The sequence below is a fragment of the Dermacentor andersoni genome, chromosome 5 (assembly GCF_023375885.2).
Source record: "Dermacentor andersoni chromosome 5, qqDerAnde1_hic_scaffold, whole genome shotgun sequence".
Lineage (NCBI taxonomy): Eukaryota > Metazoa > Arthropoda > Arachnida > Ixodida > Ixodidae > Dermacentor > Dermacentor andersoni.
In genome coordinates, this window is record NC_092818.1 from 24536436 (window position 1) to 24553681 (window position 17246).

Sequence of the window (17246 nt, forward strand, 5' to 3'; positions counted from 1 at the left end):
ACTTGGATCAGTGGATAGCCCTTGGTCTAATAGGTTTCTGTGCTGTGGGAGCAGTGTCCGAAACCAACCACCTGACCAATTTTGATCAATGAATCAATCAATCAATCAATCTTTATTATTACATTACTATACTTTAGAGATAGAGGTATACATAAGGAGGTTCCATAGTCAAAACTGAATTGGGACCTCCTGTTCGTGGTTAACACAAAAGTTCCATTGGCAAGAAATAGTAGCTTAATCGGTACAATTACAGAACTGATAACTAATGAAATACAGATATAACTAACTGAAGATATTAACGGACGCTAATATATCGACAGTAAGCAATATTGCGAAACTAAATAAAACTAACATAGAAGAGGAGGAAAAAGAATTAAAAAATAAAAGAAAATTAAGTAACATGTTGGAGTAAATAAGATTGTCAGGGCTAAAACCAAAATTAGGTTATAGAGTACATAGTGTCACATACATATCACATAACAAAAACATTTTCGGTTCATCACAAACTTAACGGGCTTTCTGGAGTTTTATGGCAAATGGGAATGTATTCCGTGATGATACGGCTGCAAAGGGAACTACCTCTTTGCCATAATTAGCGCGCACTTTGGGCAGAATGAACTAATTATGCAGCGCTGGACATATGTAACTGCGTATATGTAAATGCGTATGTGCCGCTCTTCCATGAACATTCTTCACGCTAACTTGGAATACTGGGTGTGTACCACTCCTCAATGAGCCTATTTGCCGTCAACTTAGCTCGCTGGGTATTGTCACCCGGTTCCCCCCCCCATATCCCCCCTCCAGTGGGTTTGCGCCATTCAATAAGGCATCATTATCATTATCATCATCGTATGTGCTGCTTTTCAATTAACCACTTCGACGCTAATTTGGGTCAGTGAGTATGTGTCACTGGGTACGTGGCGCTCTTCATTGAAAAAAAATATAAGGAAAACTATACGGTGCTAGGTCAAATTGAACCCGCGTCACATATTCCCAGACACTCTTGCTTGAACATGCATTCACACGTGCACCACACGTTCACTTCGCGGCGGCACCACTATATGACGCAGCGTGTTGCGTTGGAAGCACGAGAGAGCACCCTGTTGCATGGCCGCCTTGTACATAAAGGGTGTGCATCAAGGCCATGCCCGCCTCGGCATAATGGTGTGTCGGTACATTGCTTCAGGGCTAACAGAGTTGCCGGTAAAATTCATCGCGAGATGGGATCTGTGGAAATTTTCGCTAGTCGCAACATACAACGAAACAGACAACGAAGTGAGAGAAAGTATAAGTTCTTTACTGGTTGAATTGAAGTGTGGGAATAGTAAGGTTAAGGAAAATAAGGTAAAGTGACCAAAAAGATAACTTGCCGCAGGTGCGCACCGAACTCTCATCTTGCGCATCGCGCGCGCATTTTCTTATCAACTAAGTTTTACCAGCCGAAAATCTTGCACATATACACAAATTCTGTTGTGTGACTCAGTTTCTACGCAACCAAACATAATACGTGTTCTGAGATCTGAAACGAGGTAAAGAAATTCGATGGATGAACTTTGTAACGATCATTATCGTTGTTTGTTCGTTTGTTTCGTTTTTCATTTCTTACTCATCGTCGCATCATACGCTGCTGTACTGTCGCCGTCCACGCAACGCGCCACTTAGCGTGACGACGAATGATAAGCCAGAAATTGGACTGAAGAAATAGAATCGTCACCTAATGTGGCTAGACCTACCCATGCTAGCGCATGTAATCGGAGCGTCTATTCTCGAAGCTGCCAAACACATTTTATGCGTTGCATATTGCAATCACTCAGTTCAGCTCTTGGGCGCGGCCGCGCAGCCACCATTGACCTTTAGCGCAACCACGTGACGTGACGTCACGACAGCCGGAGGAAAAGCTGGGCCCCAACACAATATGCAACGCATTCTTGGCTTAACCAAGCTAAGCCTGGCCTTTTTTATAAGTACTTTATAAATGAGTTATCTGCATCGCCCAAATAAACCATTACAATTGTCTTCCATATTATATCCCTCTCAATATTTACCGAACGAAACAGGTTTCCATGCCTTAACTGTCGGACACATCGACGGAACGGCAGTTCTGTTTTTTTATCTGAATGGCGATATCGCAATACAGTTTTGGATTTATAAGTATGGATATTCCCTTCGGATGTTTTTTAGCTGGTGTCTACATGCAATGCACCCATATTGTGCATAAGTTACAGGCCCTTTACGGCGCCACGCGAACACTCCCTGGGCCTTATTCGCGTCGAAACCCTGTCAACCTTTCGCCATTAATACCTGCCTTGTTCTGTCGTTGCTAAAACCACAGTTAGGTTGATCACGACTAGACCCGCAGACATGAAAGACTCTGAAATGGTTTTTGCGTTTCGCATAACTGATTTAATGTTTCGCTGTTGCTTAGCAACACTATATGTTTAAAGAAGCAAGAAGGGAGCGTCTAACACTAGCCAGTTTCTAAGGGCGCTCTTTTGTCTGGACCTCCTTTTAAAACATAGCTCAAGCATCCTACGCCAGCTATGAAGTACCTTATTCTTACAGCCAACTTGACTGCCTTCTTGGTTATGGGATATTATTTTTCCTACACACGTCTGAGCCTGATGTGCGCACATGATGTCAGCATGATGTGGGCCCAAAGATCAAGCAAGATGACAAGGGTTTTGCATCTTTTTTTATTTCTGTATCTTCTTGTACCTTTACTTCGAATTCCGTGCCGGACTGCTCAATTTCATGGAAAGAAATGGATGCTCCGCCTGTCTGAGTTATTTAACGCATAACTTTCTTTTTGCACTACAAGGCTTAGTGGAACGGCTTCCAGCCATCAAGAGGGTAAAGAAGCGACCTACGGGATCACCACGAAGAAAACCGCTGTACGATCATGGTCATGGCCATATCGACGAGCCCGGTTACGCACCCTTCATCAAGGATTCAGCAGACGTGCCTGTTCGCGTCAAAGGTGCGTGAAGGGCATGTAATCTAAACGAAAATGCCAACATATAGAGCTTTTTAGAATGCTTTAGGCCGGAGGCGACATATGGAACAAGCAAAAACCATTGACACTCAGCTTTTGAAAACGGCGGCGTCAAAATTCGCAATTACCGTAGCTTGAAAACTTAGAACCCTTGGCGCTCTTTGGCCGTTGTAGCCCTTGCGCCATAAAATACTAATTATTATTAAGAAAACTTAGAACCCAGGCCCTTTATTAACGTTTTAGTTCCTATTGCATCAAAAATGCTATCAGATGCACAGCATAAGCCACTTACGTAGCAAGAATAAAGGTACCTCGAGCTACTTGACTTTATTCTACCGGGGGGTGGTCTAAAGAAACGTGTAAGGAACCGGGGCCTGCTACTTGCTCATGTCACTATGTCGGAAGCTGATGTCTACTATTGTGGTTGCGTATTCCTAATTCATGGCGTGATTTCTCTTCGCAAATAAAGCTTCTGCTCACACCACTTTATTTGCGTTGAAGCAGAGGCAAAAGAAAACTCGATAACAATATGATAGGGCACACAGCAGTGCTTCTTTTTTAACGCATAAAGGGAGCAAGAAAAGTTTTAAAATATACAAAAAATTATAAAAATCGGCAAGCATCCACCATCCACACGACAACTTATCGGAGACGGTTTGATGATATCAGCGTAGGATGTTCTTCTTAAATAAAGCTTTTCTCACCATCATCATGCCCTTTGTCACGATTCAACCCAAACAAATCACTTGTGTACTCCACCAGTTCGGTCGAAGGCATCCTGCAATGTGGCGAATTATTGCTAGCAAGACTTGTTAGACACACAACCGAAATGTCTGATGTTGGTGAAAGATGGTATCAAATATTCTAGCTACTTGACCCGAAACAGGTGGTGTCGATGCCGTGCACCCCAAGCAACCGCTTCCGCAGTCATCGAAACCTAAAAAGACTAAAAGTTTAGCAAGTTGGTTCACATTCGTGTTAAAGAAAAGCATGCGTGCAAGCACGGAGGCGAGAAGCGACGAACAGAACAACACAAATGCCGGCTATCAACATAAAGGCCGCACAGTGACGGGGAAATGAAGGGCGGCACAACAGTTATCTGCGCATGCTCAAGGGAAGCCCGCGCCAGCCTGTCAATCATGGACCCTTGCACGCACTCACGATGGCTGACTGCTTAGGCGATACGGTTGGCGCTTTAACAGCGCAGAGGAGCGACGCAGTAGCCCCTGCACTATTACGATGGGTTACGTTATACAGTATTGAGGTAGTGTGCTAAATTGTGACATGCTGACTGTCTGCGATGCGTGGTCCCGTATTACAGTAAACGTAATTGTATATCATGTCATACATTATATGCAAAATTTTTCTCTTCCCTTCCCCCCCAGTGTAGGGTAGCAAACCAGGTGCTCCTCTGGTTGACCTCCCTGCCTTTCCTGTCCTTGCTTTCTCTCTCTCTTCAACGAATGCAAGCCTTTGTTTTTATTGAGCGCTTCACAACTTCTTAACTCTGCATCAAAATTAGGAGTGCGTGTAAATTTTGGTATTGCATTGGAGTTTTTGGTGTTTTGCTATTGCAATGCTGCGGTGACAACTTCCTTGCTTCTCGTGCATTGCGGCATCGGCATTCGTCCTCAGTCAAGCGACACCCGGCGCTGAAATGCACGAAAAAGCCAAGGTCGTTCTATGGAATCGATACTGTAAAAGGTGCGTATGGGATAATAACAAACTCCAAACCGCGCCTCGCTATCAGCTTTATCCGTTTCTTGATACGGGTCAGCGGGCGCCCGAAGCGACTGGTAACTTCATGGCCTCCCTTTATTGGACAGCACCTAGTCCTCTGACTAAACATGTTCTGGGACAGGAGGATCATACTTGAGACTTAACTGGTGCCCTGTCTCTTGTCACTGGGAAGTGTTACACATAAGGCCTCACTCACACCGCCGTCCAAAACCCCGTCCCTTCGAATTCACGGAACCGGCGTTCTTCATGAGACCGCGCTTATTCACCGGTTCCCCCTCAAAAATGGAGCCCCTCAAAATTTTTCAGGGTAAACCGGCGAGTAAACTCTGTCTCATTAAGGACGCCGACAGCGTGAAGGGGATGGGGCGGGGTGTCGGACGGCTGTATGAATCGAACCTAGATGAATCATGAGCACGCTGCAGTAGGATCTAAGACGGGTGACGGAAAGCTTCGGTGACGTGACAAACCTGCCAGAGTATCGGAGACGACTGTCCCTCCTGAATATTGCGTCGCGTGCACAGACGTGCTTGCTGCCTCACAAGAAGTCTAAGTCGCCTCGATCACTCCAACGCTCCCTCAAATGCAAGGTACACTCGAAGCTACGGAACAGAAAATCCAGACACTTTACTACTTAAGATGCAAGCCGAAAACGGCGCGAAACCACCTATTCGCTGAAGAACATTTGAGGGGTCAACATCTACACTGACACCTTCGGCACTGTGAATCAGCTCAATAAAGTTTGCACGACGCCACAAATTTGCGAAGATATACATATTATTCACAAGTCTCCCCCATTGATCGTGAATGTACCTACGTACAAGGACATGATCAGGAGTACGATGATCACGCGGACAGAAATTCGACCCCGATTCCGCACCAGATATACTATCTGATAACCTCGCTTTACACACCCCTCCTCCTTTTATCTTTTGGCCTCAAAATCAGTTTTTCGTTGGTACTACTCCGTGTTCAGCACACATGTGCCTTAGTGCCTCCCCCCTCCCATGTGTCTGCTCACTTCCCCGTAATACATTTCGGACGCGGGCCTGAGTGTTCCTATGGGCACCACTTTTGCAGTGTCATAAGTCTTAGAGTCTCTTAACTTTGTCTCTTAACTTTATCTCTTAACGCATCAGTTGTATGCGTTACCAGACAAAGCGGCAATATCATTACTAATATGCATGAGATCGTTCAAGTGGCTGAGGAGTACTATAGAGATTTATACAGTACAAGTGGCACCCACGACGATAATGGAAGAGATAATAGTCTAGAGGAATTTTAAATCCCACAAGTAACGCCGGAAGAAGTAAATAAAGCCTTGGGAGCTATGCAAAGGGGGAAGGCAGCTGGGGAGAATCAGATAACAGCAGATTTGTTGAAGGATGGTGGGCAGATTGTTCTAGAAAAACTAGCCACCCTGTATACGCAATGACTCGTGAATTCGAGCGTACCGGAATCTTGGAAGAACGCTAACATAATCCTAATCCATAAGAAAGGGGACGCCAAAGACTTCAAAAATTATAGACCGATCAGCTTACTGCCCGTTGCCTACAAAGTATTTACAAAGGTAATTGCAAATAGAATCAGGAACACCTTAGACTTCCGTCAACCAAAGGACCAGGCAGAATTCCGTAAAGGCTACTCAACAATAGACCATATTCACACTATCAGTCAGGTGATAGAGAAATGTGCGGAATATAACCAAACCGTATATATAGCTTTCATTGATTACGAGAAAGCGTTTGATTCACTCGAAATCTCAGCAGTCATGGAGGCGTTACGGAATCAGGGTGTAGACGAGCCGTATGTAAAAATACTCAAAGATATCTATAGCGACTCCACAGCCACCGTAGTCCTCCATAAAGAAAGCAACACAATCCCAATAAAGAAAGGCGTCAGGCAGGGAGATACGACCTCTCCAGTGCTATTCACAGCGTGTCTAGAGGAGGTATTCAGAGACCTGGATTGGGAAGAATTGGGGATAAGAGTTGATGGAGAATACCTTAGTAACTTACGATTCGCTGATGATTTTGCCTTGCTTATTAACTCAGGGGACCAATTGCAATGCATGCTCACGGACCAGGAGAGGCAAAGCAGAAGGGTGGGCCTAAAAATAAATCTGCAGAAAACTAAAGTAATGTTTAACAGCCTCGGAAGAGAACAGCGGTTTACGATAGGTAGCGAGGCACTGGAAGTGGTAAGGGAATACATCTACTTAGGACAGGTAGTGAGTACGGATCCGGATCATGAGACTGAATTAATCAGAAGAATAAGAATGGGCTGGGGTGCGTTTGGCAGGCATTCTCAGATCATGAACAGTAGGTTGCCATTATCCCTGAAGCGAAAAGTGTATAACAGCTGTAGCTTACCAGTACTCAAGTACGGGGCAGAAACCTGAAAGCTTACGAAAAGGGTTCTACTCAAATTGAGGACGACGCAACGAGCTACGGAAAGAAGAATGATAGGTGTAACGTTGAGGGATAAGAAAAGAGCAGATTGGGTGAGGGAACAAACGCGAGTTAATGAAATCTTAGTTGAAACAAGAAAAAGAAATGGGCATGGGCAGGACATGTAATGAGGATGGAAGATAACCGATGTTCATTAAGGGTTACGGACTGGATTCCAAGGTAAGCGAAGCGTAGCAGGGGGGGCAAAAAGTTAGGTGGGCGGATGAGATTAAGTTTGCAGGGATAACATGGCCACAATTAGTACATGACCGGGGTAATTGGAGAAGTATGGGAAAGGCCTTTGCCCTGCAGTGGGCGTAACCAGGCTGATGATGATGATGATGACGACGACGATGATGATGATGATGATGATGATGATGATGAAGTCATACAGTCAAATCATACCGACGCCACCGCTGAAGAACTTCTAAAGGGCACTCTTTGGACACTACAGGCTGAGGTGGCCCTACATGTTCCGTCACGTGGGCCCGGAGTCCAACAGCCGAAGATGCCGTGAAATATCCAAAGACTGCTGCCCCAGCATATACAGCAGAGATTTACCGCGTGTGGTGGCTGTGCCCAGGAACGAGAGTTATTCGAGATAAGATTATAAGTGCTCGCCAGGCTATGGACAGTTTAGACGGACACTTCTAGTCATTGGCTCAAGAACAATGAACTAGTTAGGCCTACCGCTCCTTTTTCTACACGAGAAGGGCCTCGCATCTACGCAAAAGCTGCTCGAAAAAGAAGGGCCTAATCCGCCGTGATCCTTACTTTTTTTTCTCGCAGTGATATCGGCCGAGTGCCACGAGGGGCTGATGCGCATCGAGCTGCGCTTCAATGGCTCTTTCCTGGGCCTAGTATACAGCACGGACTACGCGCATGACCCGGACTGCGTGTACGTGAACGGCTCAGGGGGCGCCGCCTACACGCTCGACGTGCGTGCCAACCGCTGCGGCACACTGGGCCGCAGCGACCTGCTAGTCCAGCCGGCGGCGCCTTCGTCAGCCGGAGAGAAGGTGAGTCCTTCTCACTGGTTCTATTTAGGGAAGTTTAGAGAAAATTTCTTTGAGGAAAGGGGTAGCGACGTGTGCTTGTTGGTACATCCTGACTAAAGCGAGTGGAACATACATAAACGTGGGGACAAAATAAGGCTAGGCTATTACTATAGACACATCATTAGGCAGCGCGAAAAAGACATCGTACGACAGGAGAAGCACACAGGACCGAATGCCGTCCGAGGTCTTTTTCGCGCTTGTTAATGATATCTCAAGTCTGTAATAAGCACCAAATGGCCCATCTCTCTTGTCTAATTAAGGCTAGGTGGATACCCCGGTGCTACCATCGGCAATGGTATGCCGGCCATACGCTAGAAGAAAACCCGGGGATCAAACCTATTATTGCGTTACATTTAGGCCGGTCTTGCTTTCCTGAAATTTTATAATAGGCATAAAAGGTGCACTCGAAAGAAAATATTCTGCCGGTTGTGTTAAACATAGATTATTTTACAAGCAATAAAAGAGATTTTTATAGAAGCCGCGTCGTTAACTTACGCAATAATGACGGTTTTTAATAGATATATCCTGTAAAAAATGGCAAGTACCTGGCACACCAGCGGTGGACGAAGTAGGTGTCAAGTTGAAAATTAAACAGTCACCCATGCTGACTTGTGAAAAAGAGCCAAGTGTTCGTTAATGACATTGCTCAGATAATGTAAAAGCTAGGCTTATTGGAAAACGAAAGCTACTTCTTTCAAGCTAAAATACTTCCTTTGGCTGAGTAATAATTTCAGGATGACCCATAAAATTTGCCATAACGTTCAGGTTTCATTCTAAAACCAGTGACAGAAGGACAGATCTGTACGGAGCAAACAGTCGTTATAAACACGCAAAACCACTTGACGTCATAGAAGTGAAGCCACCTAATTGGCTGGTGCACTTATGTAAAATCCGTTTGAGTTTGAAAGCGTTTGAGTTTGAAAACCTCTTTATTCTTAGGTTGTCACCGATCATAGCTTATATTACAGGCTTGAGTAAACAAGATAGACACAAACACCGGCGTATCGCTTGATTACGATTTCTATTAACCGCAGCGTACGGGATGTGTCTGTGGATCCTTGTGGCACTACAGTGTAATGGAAGTGTATCGTTCAGCCCGTCTACATATAGTTTAGCGCGTAAGGACCTGGTACTGGAACTTAACGTCGGAGACATATTAATTTTAATGCGGAACATTGCTTGGCGCATTCCTGGCACATTGTGCTTGGTATAGGTAGTCAGGTTCCGCTCTCACCTCGCTTCGCGCCTCTTCAAAAAATATAAATGTGCGACCGCCTGTTGGACTGAACGTCTGACATGCTCTAACCATCATGCCCACAATCGTGCCAATAACGCGAGCTCTTTAGGATGTCTGGCCAGTGCGTCGCGTGCCACTTGTTCGCATTCTTCCCTAGTGACCGCTACCCCTTGGAGACTGCTCCGTCTTGGGTATCGGCCCACTGCGTGCGTGCCATCGTAATCTGCTTCGATCGACCCTGCATTCCTTTGTTGGTGCGTCTGCGTGTATGTAGGGTGGTCTCACGTAGCCGACGGAATTTGCCACCTCTACGACTTCGGTTACGAGTAGTGTGCGGATGGCGCACAGATGAAGGTCACTACACGTACTGCATGAACCGGGAAGCTTTTCACGCGTTTAAACCGTCTTTGTAGATTGCCGACAGCTTTGGACAGCGCACAAATGCCGACGATCGCATTTCCGCTTACGTTCCACGAGGAGGCATGCAGGAACACAACACTACAGTTGTTTGACCGGAAACGAGTTCACTAGATCGGTGAAAGATCGGCGAGATCACTAGATCGCTTTGCAAAAAACATACTCACCAAAGAGCATTTCCAACACGAGGAGATCCCAAGACTTCGCTTTCGTTCGCGTCGAAAGCACTGCTCGCACCAGCATCGTTTGCTTCTTCGAGAGGCCCGCTCTTCGCAATCGGCTCGTACATGTAGGGAGTAACGCCGAACTCCTCAGGAAAACGCAGTCTCTCTAAATTTTCCATTACCTTTTAATTTTCCATTACAGCACCAAACTACTTGGCACCGCGCTTCACGTGTAGCGGCAGCGGTCGGTCACTAGAGTTGACGTCACGAGGCGCCCGACCAATCACAGGCGGAAACGAGACGCGCGAGCTGGGCGTGTCCGCTGCTGCACTTTTCGTCGAAATAAAATATATTTGCGCTTTCTTTCGCTCAATTTCGATACGATATTCGAATTCGGAGGGTTGACAACCATTATGTACACATGTTCACTCATTTTTTCTGGAAAATCTTTCAGCTTCCTTTAATGATGTGCCCAGGTCGAATATGTTAGAATCTTTCTTTGCTGCATTCCAAATGCCATTGTCCTTTTAACCTACACCACATGACATAGACATAAGTACGTAGGATACGTTTTCCACGTACAATTTAATTGTACATTTGCTCGACAGATGTCATCACAATCTGTGATTCACTCGAGTACGCCTTCCAGTAGCAAACAGAGCCCGATAATCCACATGTAGTAAACTCACGCTCAACAATGGGAGTAGAATATGTGATGCTGCCATCACGCAATTTTTGTCCTCACCGCCATTGTCGCCCTCCTGGCGTCACGCGGAACCCAAAACAGTGCTGGAGTGCAACAGTGCGAACAGTGCGAACAGTGCGTCGTATAACATTGATACCCATAGTTCGTGGGATCTGCACAATTATTCATGCGGAAGCCTTAACTGGCCCAAGGGTAAAAAAATTGACCATACGGCGTTATGGCACCAAAATTCAATGGCACAGAAATTGATACAGAAATTTTCAGAAGCTGATAAGCTGATTACCGAAGCCAGCTCCCCACTACATTTACTTCGTTCGTCGTTCTGGCTGTGGACGCCACCTGGCATCATAGCAGATGTAGGTGCTACAGGGCCCCCCGGCTAGACCGCAAGCATGAAATGGACGAGATGCGGACATTCTTCGGGTTGTAAGGGAAAATAATGCTCTGGAAAATTCATGCTCTGGAGACGCACGTGAGTGATTGGTGTCTGCACATATGCCGGCGTAATAGGTGGTCTTAGAGATACGTCCCTGATGCGCAATGACAAAAGTATTGTTGGAACAGCGCAGAACCGGAAAGGGCCCGTCATAGGCCGGTGTAATAAGCGTGCAGATACCGTCTCGCCTAAGAAAAACATGTGTGGCGGTTGCGAGGTCCGGGTGTTCGAATATGTGTTGCGTGGGTAACGGACGGGCTTGAGGTCGCAAAGGCAGTCGTGGAGGCATTGAATATAGGGTTGACATTGAGAATCGCTCTTTTCTCTGGTCAAATGGTCACCGGAAAGATGTAAAAGGGCGCCATATACCAATTCGGCCGTAGAGAACCCAAGGCCCCGGCGGAGGACAGCCCGAGGCTAAGCATTACCAACGGAAAGTGGTCGGTCTATTGCCCACCATCGGGACATGCTGCAAGGGCCATCCCGAGCTGTCGATGAAGACGCTCGACCATGCCGTTCGCGGACGGGTGGTAAGCAGTTGTGCGGCCGCGCTTCACATCCAGAATGTGGGCAAGTGCAACAAATAATGCAGATTGAAACTGCCGTCCACGATCAGTCGTTACAGTGAATTAGCAGCCCAAATGTGTAACCCAACAAGAAACGAAAGTGCGTGCCATTGTTTCTGCGATGATGTAGTCAAAATGTAACGGTACTCGCGAGAAAGAACAAACGGACCAACGATGTCGATATGGACATGGTCGAAGGGCTGGTCGGGAGGCAGGAACCCTCGGTGCGTCGCAATCGTGTAACGGGCTACTTCTGTTGTTTGACACGCACTACAGCAAGGGTACCGCGCCTGAATAGCTGCATTGACACGAGGCCACACAGCGCTGCGTGACAAGGTGTTGAATGACCTGTATGTCAGGATGAGCAATGTCGTGCAGAGAGTGAAAAATGGCCCGCCAGAAGGTTGCAGGAATGAAAGGGCACGCAAGAGGCCAAGACATACCACACCACATAGAGCCAAGCGCGGACAAATGGGGAACATGCTCGGGGCGAAGAGAAGAGGGGCGTTGCCGCAATGCTTGTAGTTCAGTCATTTTAAACAAAGCCAAAAACACACAGACAAGGAAGAGCACAGTACCCGCACTGACTGCGAACAACATCTTTATTGAAGCCCGCACAAATATATGGTATTCGCAAGGGGCTGAAAGAGAGAGAGGAAGAAAGAGAAGTCGAATGATCGTCAATCAGCTCCTGCTGCGCATGCCTCATAAACGTAAAACTATACAAATGTAAAATACATACTATGGACACAATCGAAACTGATTAACTTCTAAAGAACTTAAGTTCCTTATCGCAAAGCGCTATAGAAGGGGCGCTTACGCAAGTGGCTCCTAACTCACAAATTTAAAAGGCCTCAAATATTTCCCTGGCTGTGTGATCCCTGTATACCTTCTCAGCACACATGTGTCTGCCAGGCGGAGTGAGAAGCCACACTTTTCACAATGAACAGCAAGATTACTACAAGTCTTAGTTTCGACACAGTGAGCATACTTAAGTAAACGTTCATTAAGGCAGCGTCCCGTTCGCCCTATATAAGTGCAGCCGCAAGAGGTGGGAAGGGCATAAACTACATTAGTATTGCAATGTACGGGCTCGCGGTATGTCGCTTACTACACAGTCTAGGCATTTGCCGGGTATCAGTAACTTTTTTCCATAACCTTCCCAACTTGTTAGAAGCGGTACGAGTTTATTTCAATAAAACACGCACCAAAAGCACGTAAGGCGTCTCAGCTGCTCAGAAAGAAACATCCAAAGGTACAACTGGTTTAGCCATTTACCCTTTCTATCTCTTGAACTCCGGAACAGAAACAAAACAAAGCAGTTTTTCGCGTATTTCTATCTTTGTCGCAAGGTTTTCTTATGTAAGGATACGGTGACATCATGATTGTGTGTTAAATAGTCACGTTTTACACCAGTTTTGAGCGGTTATTTTCCACTGCCGCTTATAGCACGTGCTCAAACAGGTCAGCGTCTGAAGGAATACAGTACTTGCTTCTTTCCAACACTTGTGCTGTTGCAGATTCGACCAACGACGTTGGAATCTCGCGCAGACTCTGCTTATTTTTTGCCTTTAGGGCGTCCAGTGTGGTATTTTGGCTGCTACACATGCGAACGTAGCCCCACAAGAAGTTCAGCGGTGTCATGTGTGGCGACGTTTCAGGCCAGGGCACAGGTCCGTGCCGGCCAATCCACTGTCCAGGAAAAAGTTTGCCGAGCCACGCTCGAGAGTGACTACTACTATGCGCAGGAGCACAATCGTGTTGAAACCAGATGTTCCGAAGGTGCGCAAGGGGAATGTTACAACAGACGTCGTTCACAGGACCCTCGAGGATATCGTTGACGTAGCGTTGCGCCGTTAGTGTGTTGCCAGAAAAGATGGGTCTGATGATGTTTCTATCAAAACAACCGCACCACACATTGAACGACCACTGGTATTGGTGTCGTGTTTGTGCCAGCCAGTGGGGATTCGTAACACTCCAGTAGTGCGCGTTGTGAAGATTAACTTGTGCGTTTCTGGAGAAATTAGCCTCATCCGTCCAAAGCAGGCGACTGAGAAAGTCCGGTTCTTCACGTTTCGTGAAAATCGGATTGGAAAAGTCAAGTCTGTTTTCATAATCTCCGTCTTCAAGCTTTTGATGAAAATGTACATGGTACGGGTGCGTATGATCTTATTGTTAAATCCTTGAAGTTTGGGCCTCCGCACAGGCGTCGCGCACACTGCCGTGAAGGTTAGCAGCAAAGAATGCGAAAACAACCATTTCCGCTTCTTGAACTACCGTCGCAGTCCTGTGTCGCTTTCTCTTGAAGCTACCCGTCTCGCAAAGGACTTCGTACGTTCGAAGTATTGTTGACGGACTAGGTCGTCCTCCACAATGCCACATCCGGAATAGCTTGGCTGCCTCCCTCTTGTCGCCGTGCGCCGCCCCAAGAACCAGAATCATTTTAGCCTTCTGATCATTCGCGAGGGGCATGGCGGTCTTCTTGAAGAGCAGGTCACTGGCGTGGTACCGTTGATATCTCCCGTTATTATCTGCGCACTGACACGTCAAGTAAACACGATTTGCGTCATCGACAACAGCATACGGCGGCCGTACAGATCCGCCAAAACGCATTAAGTGGACATAGCCTGCACCCAGTTTGTTTCTATTGCCAAAAGTAACAAAAGGAACATACGTTCCGGGCACGCCTATATACAGAACAACATGAGTGCTCATAATTACAGTCCCAAGTGCTCCGTCACGGTTTCCCGTCTTCGAAACCCCCCTCCTCCCCTGCGGCTCCGCCGCTACGCTTATCAGTGCGTCAGCTGCGTGTTCTCATGATTCTGCTACCGTCACATAGCGTGAAGCCATTTATCGAGCTCCGACCGCTGGTGAAGCCGTGTATCCGTAGCTATTCGCTTGGGAGCGCTTGAGGAGCGGCGCACGAGCGCGTATCCATTTTGTATTTTGGATGTTTCGCGCGATTAAGATTTTTTTCTCCGAAAAGCCAACGAGGCAAAGCTGAGCACGAAACAAATGCTTGATTGGGAGGTTATTTTAGGTGCCTCACAACTTTGTAATTGATATCATTGCGATACAATCAATAATTAAAGAGTTCACTAATTAAAACAAATAATTAAGTAACACTACGTGATGAAAAAAGTACTGGCTGTAAGTACACACACTATGGCTACTATGCAGTCGATACGATCTTTCTAGAGCGCTTTTTTTGTTATTTTTTAATCTTGGTCCAGGTTAACTGGGACACCCGGTATATCGCTGCCCTGAAAACATAAAACAGTACCAACTCGATCAAATTACGACTACTCTTGCTTCATCGACACACTGTATGGTCATGTCGTAGTGAGAGTTAAGAACCACGCAGCACCAAACCTGTTAGTCATTAATATAATTTTTCTTCTGCCTGAACTTGGGCCCAGAAAAACGAGTAACGCTCATAGCGCAGCGATAGGAGCGACCACAGTCGCGGTTCGTTGAAATCTGATTTGCAGGTCAAGTTTGTAGATAACTAATCGTACATGCCAGCATAAACGCTCGTTCTAGCGTACGTTCAGCGCCATTTGGGCTACGCACCCCATCTAACTGCACAACATTAGACAGTTTTAGTTGGGCGTCCGCAACCACCCACGTACGCCGCGCGCGAGGTCGTGCGTGCGTAGCGAAGTGCGCGCACGAAACGGCAATAGTTGGCCGGGCGCAAACGTTGAGAAACGGAATTGCCGACTTGCACGCGCAGGAGCCGGTAGTGTGCTACTCTGCGCCGCCATGTGCCAGTTTCTGAAACTGTGTAGCCAATACTAGCCGCCACGAAATCAAACCAGAAACCGGAGTCATAGCTTCGACAAGAGCCACATCGAAAAATACGCTCTGTGGGCACGCGAGAACACGCGAAAGAACGTCCCGCAGAGCCCACAGAGCTCGCAGCCGACGATACGCAGCGTTAGAAAAGCTACGGGCGCACGCAAGAGGCCGTGCGTGCTTCAGCGCACTGCGCATGCGCACTTTCGCCTCCGCGGGTTTCCTGCGTGCGCGGAGCTGTTGGGGACGCCCAACTAAAGCTGCCTATTCTTTTACCAAAGAATCGGCGACAACATTCGTGAAAGCTTTGATGCATTTTGGCGCCTCTTGCACAGTGCGACAACCTTGTTACAGTGGTTAGACTGCGAAAAACATAAGCGTAAAAAGACAAACAATGCGCTTGTGTCAATATACTGCTATATATCCACGGCTACAGTCCAAGCTTATGTTGGTGGCAAGCTGGGCAAGTTGGTACGGATTCACACTGGGAAGCAACTGACAGTGGAATGCCCCAGCACCTCTCATTCACAGCAATTATAGCCGGCACATGCAGAGCTAATGTGAGCACTAGAATACCGTGGCCCATTCTGAATTTCCAACCTTCAAGAACGATAACCACTGCATAATGCTGTTGTCTACCCTGCAATGTCGCAGCCTCCGCACAAAAGCCAATGTGTGGATACATTCGAATCGGTGATTTCATGTTTATAGCACTCAACAATCCGATCTTTTGTGGTAGAGGGAGGCGTAGTCGCCGCATTATTACAAGTGCAAGGCAGCGTGCATTCGCGAAGGATAAATATAGGAGCTTGTTGGTACGGCATGTCTTTCTTTTTTTTTTTTTTTTTTTTTGTAGCGCAAGCTCAGCAAGAACAACAGAAAGACACATCTGACACAAACAGCGCGGTGTGTCAGATGTGCCTTTCTCTTGTCCTTGTTCAGCTTCCGCTACAACAAAATAAGATATTCCTGAAGGAGGCGGAGAGGCGATAAAAGGGGCGACATACGGCTCGTCTACACCCTGATTCCGCAATGCCTCCATGACTGCTGTGGTTTCGAGTGAATCAAACGCTTTCTCGTAATCAATCAAAGCTATATATAAAGGTTGGTTATATTCCCGACATTTTTCTATCACCTGATTGATAGTGTGAATATGGTCTATTGTTGAGTAGCCTTTAGGGAATCCTGCCTGGTCCTTTGGTTGACGGAAGTCTAAGGTGTTCCTGATTCTATTTGCAATTACCTTAATAAATACTTTGTAGGCGACGGACAGTAAGCGGTGGCGTAGAGGTAGAACACCCGTCTTGCGTGCAAGAGGTCCGTGTTTCAAATCCCGGTGCCGCGCAATTTTTCACCGGATTAAAAAAAAAATCCGCGTGTTGATAACATTGCATAAACAGGCCTGGAGTGTGGCCTGATCCCGGTGACCAGAACCGGTAACGCACTCCCTCCCCCAGAGCAGGATTGGCCACCCTGGTGCAGCACTTGGCCACAACCTCCTATATGAACACAACAATCAGTACCGTTGCAAGCACACAATTTCATATAATAAATACTAGAAGGAATTGTGGCCCTAGCGCCTACGGGAGTTGCAAGCAAGGTGATTCATCCAGCGTGGGAAGGATGGCTTGTACATGAATTTGCCTAAACTTCATCCTCTTGGGTTCATGTGGTTTGATGAC

General features: G+C 46.8%; 1 protein-coding gene across 1 annotated transcript in view; it reads left to right on the forward strand.

Moving 5' to 3' along the window:
- The first annotated feature begins 2694 nt into the window (after nucleotides 1–2694).
- The window catches only part of LOC126529965 (uncharacterized), a 39565-nt gene continuing 25013 nt past the window's right edge, over nucleotides 2695–17246 (forward strand). The window contains exons 1-2 of the mRNA XM_055070210.2: nucleotides 2695–2977; nucleotides 7969–8198. Coding sequence (XP_054926185.1) covers nucleotides 2752–2977; nucleotides 7969–8198 — 456 coding nt within the window. The 5' untranslated portion in view covers nucleotides 2695–2751. The remainder of the gene's footprint in view (nucleotides 2978–7968; nucleotides 8199–17246) is intronic.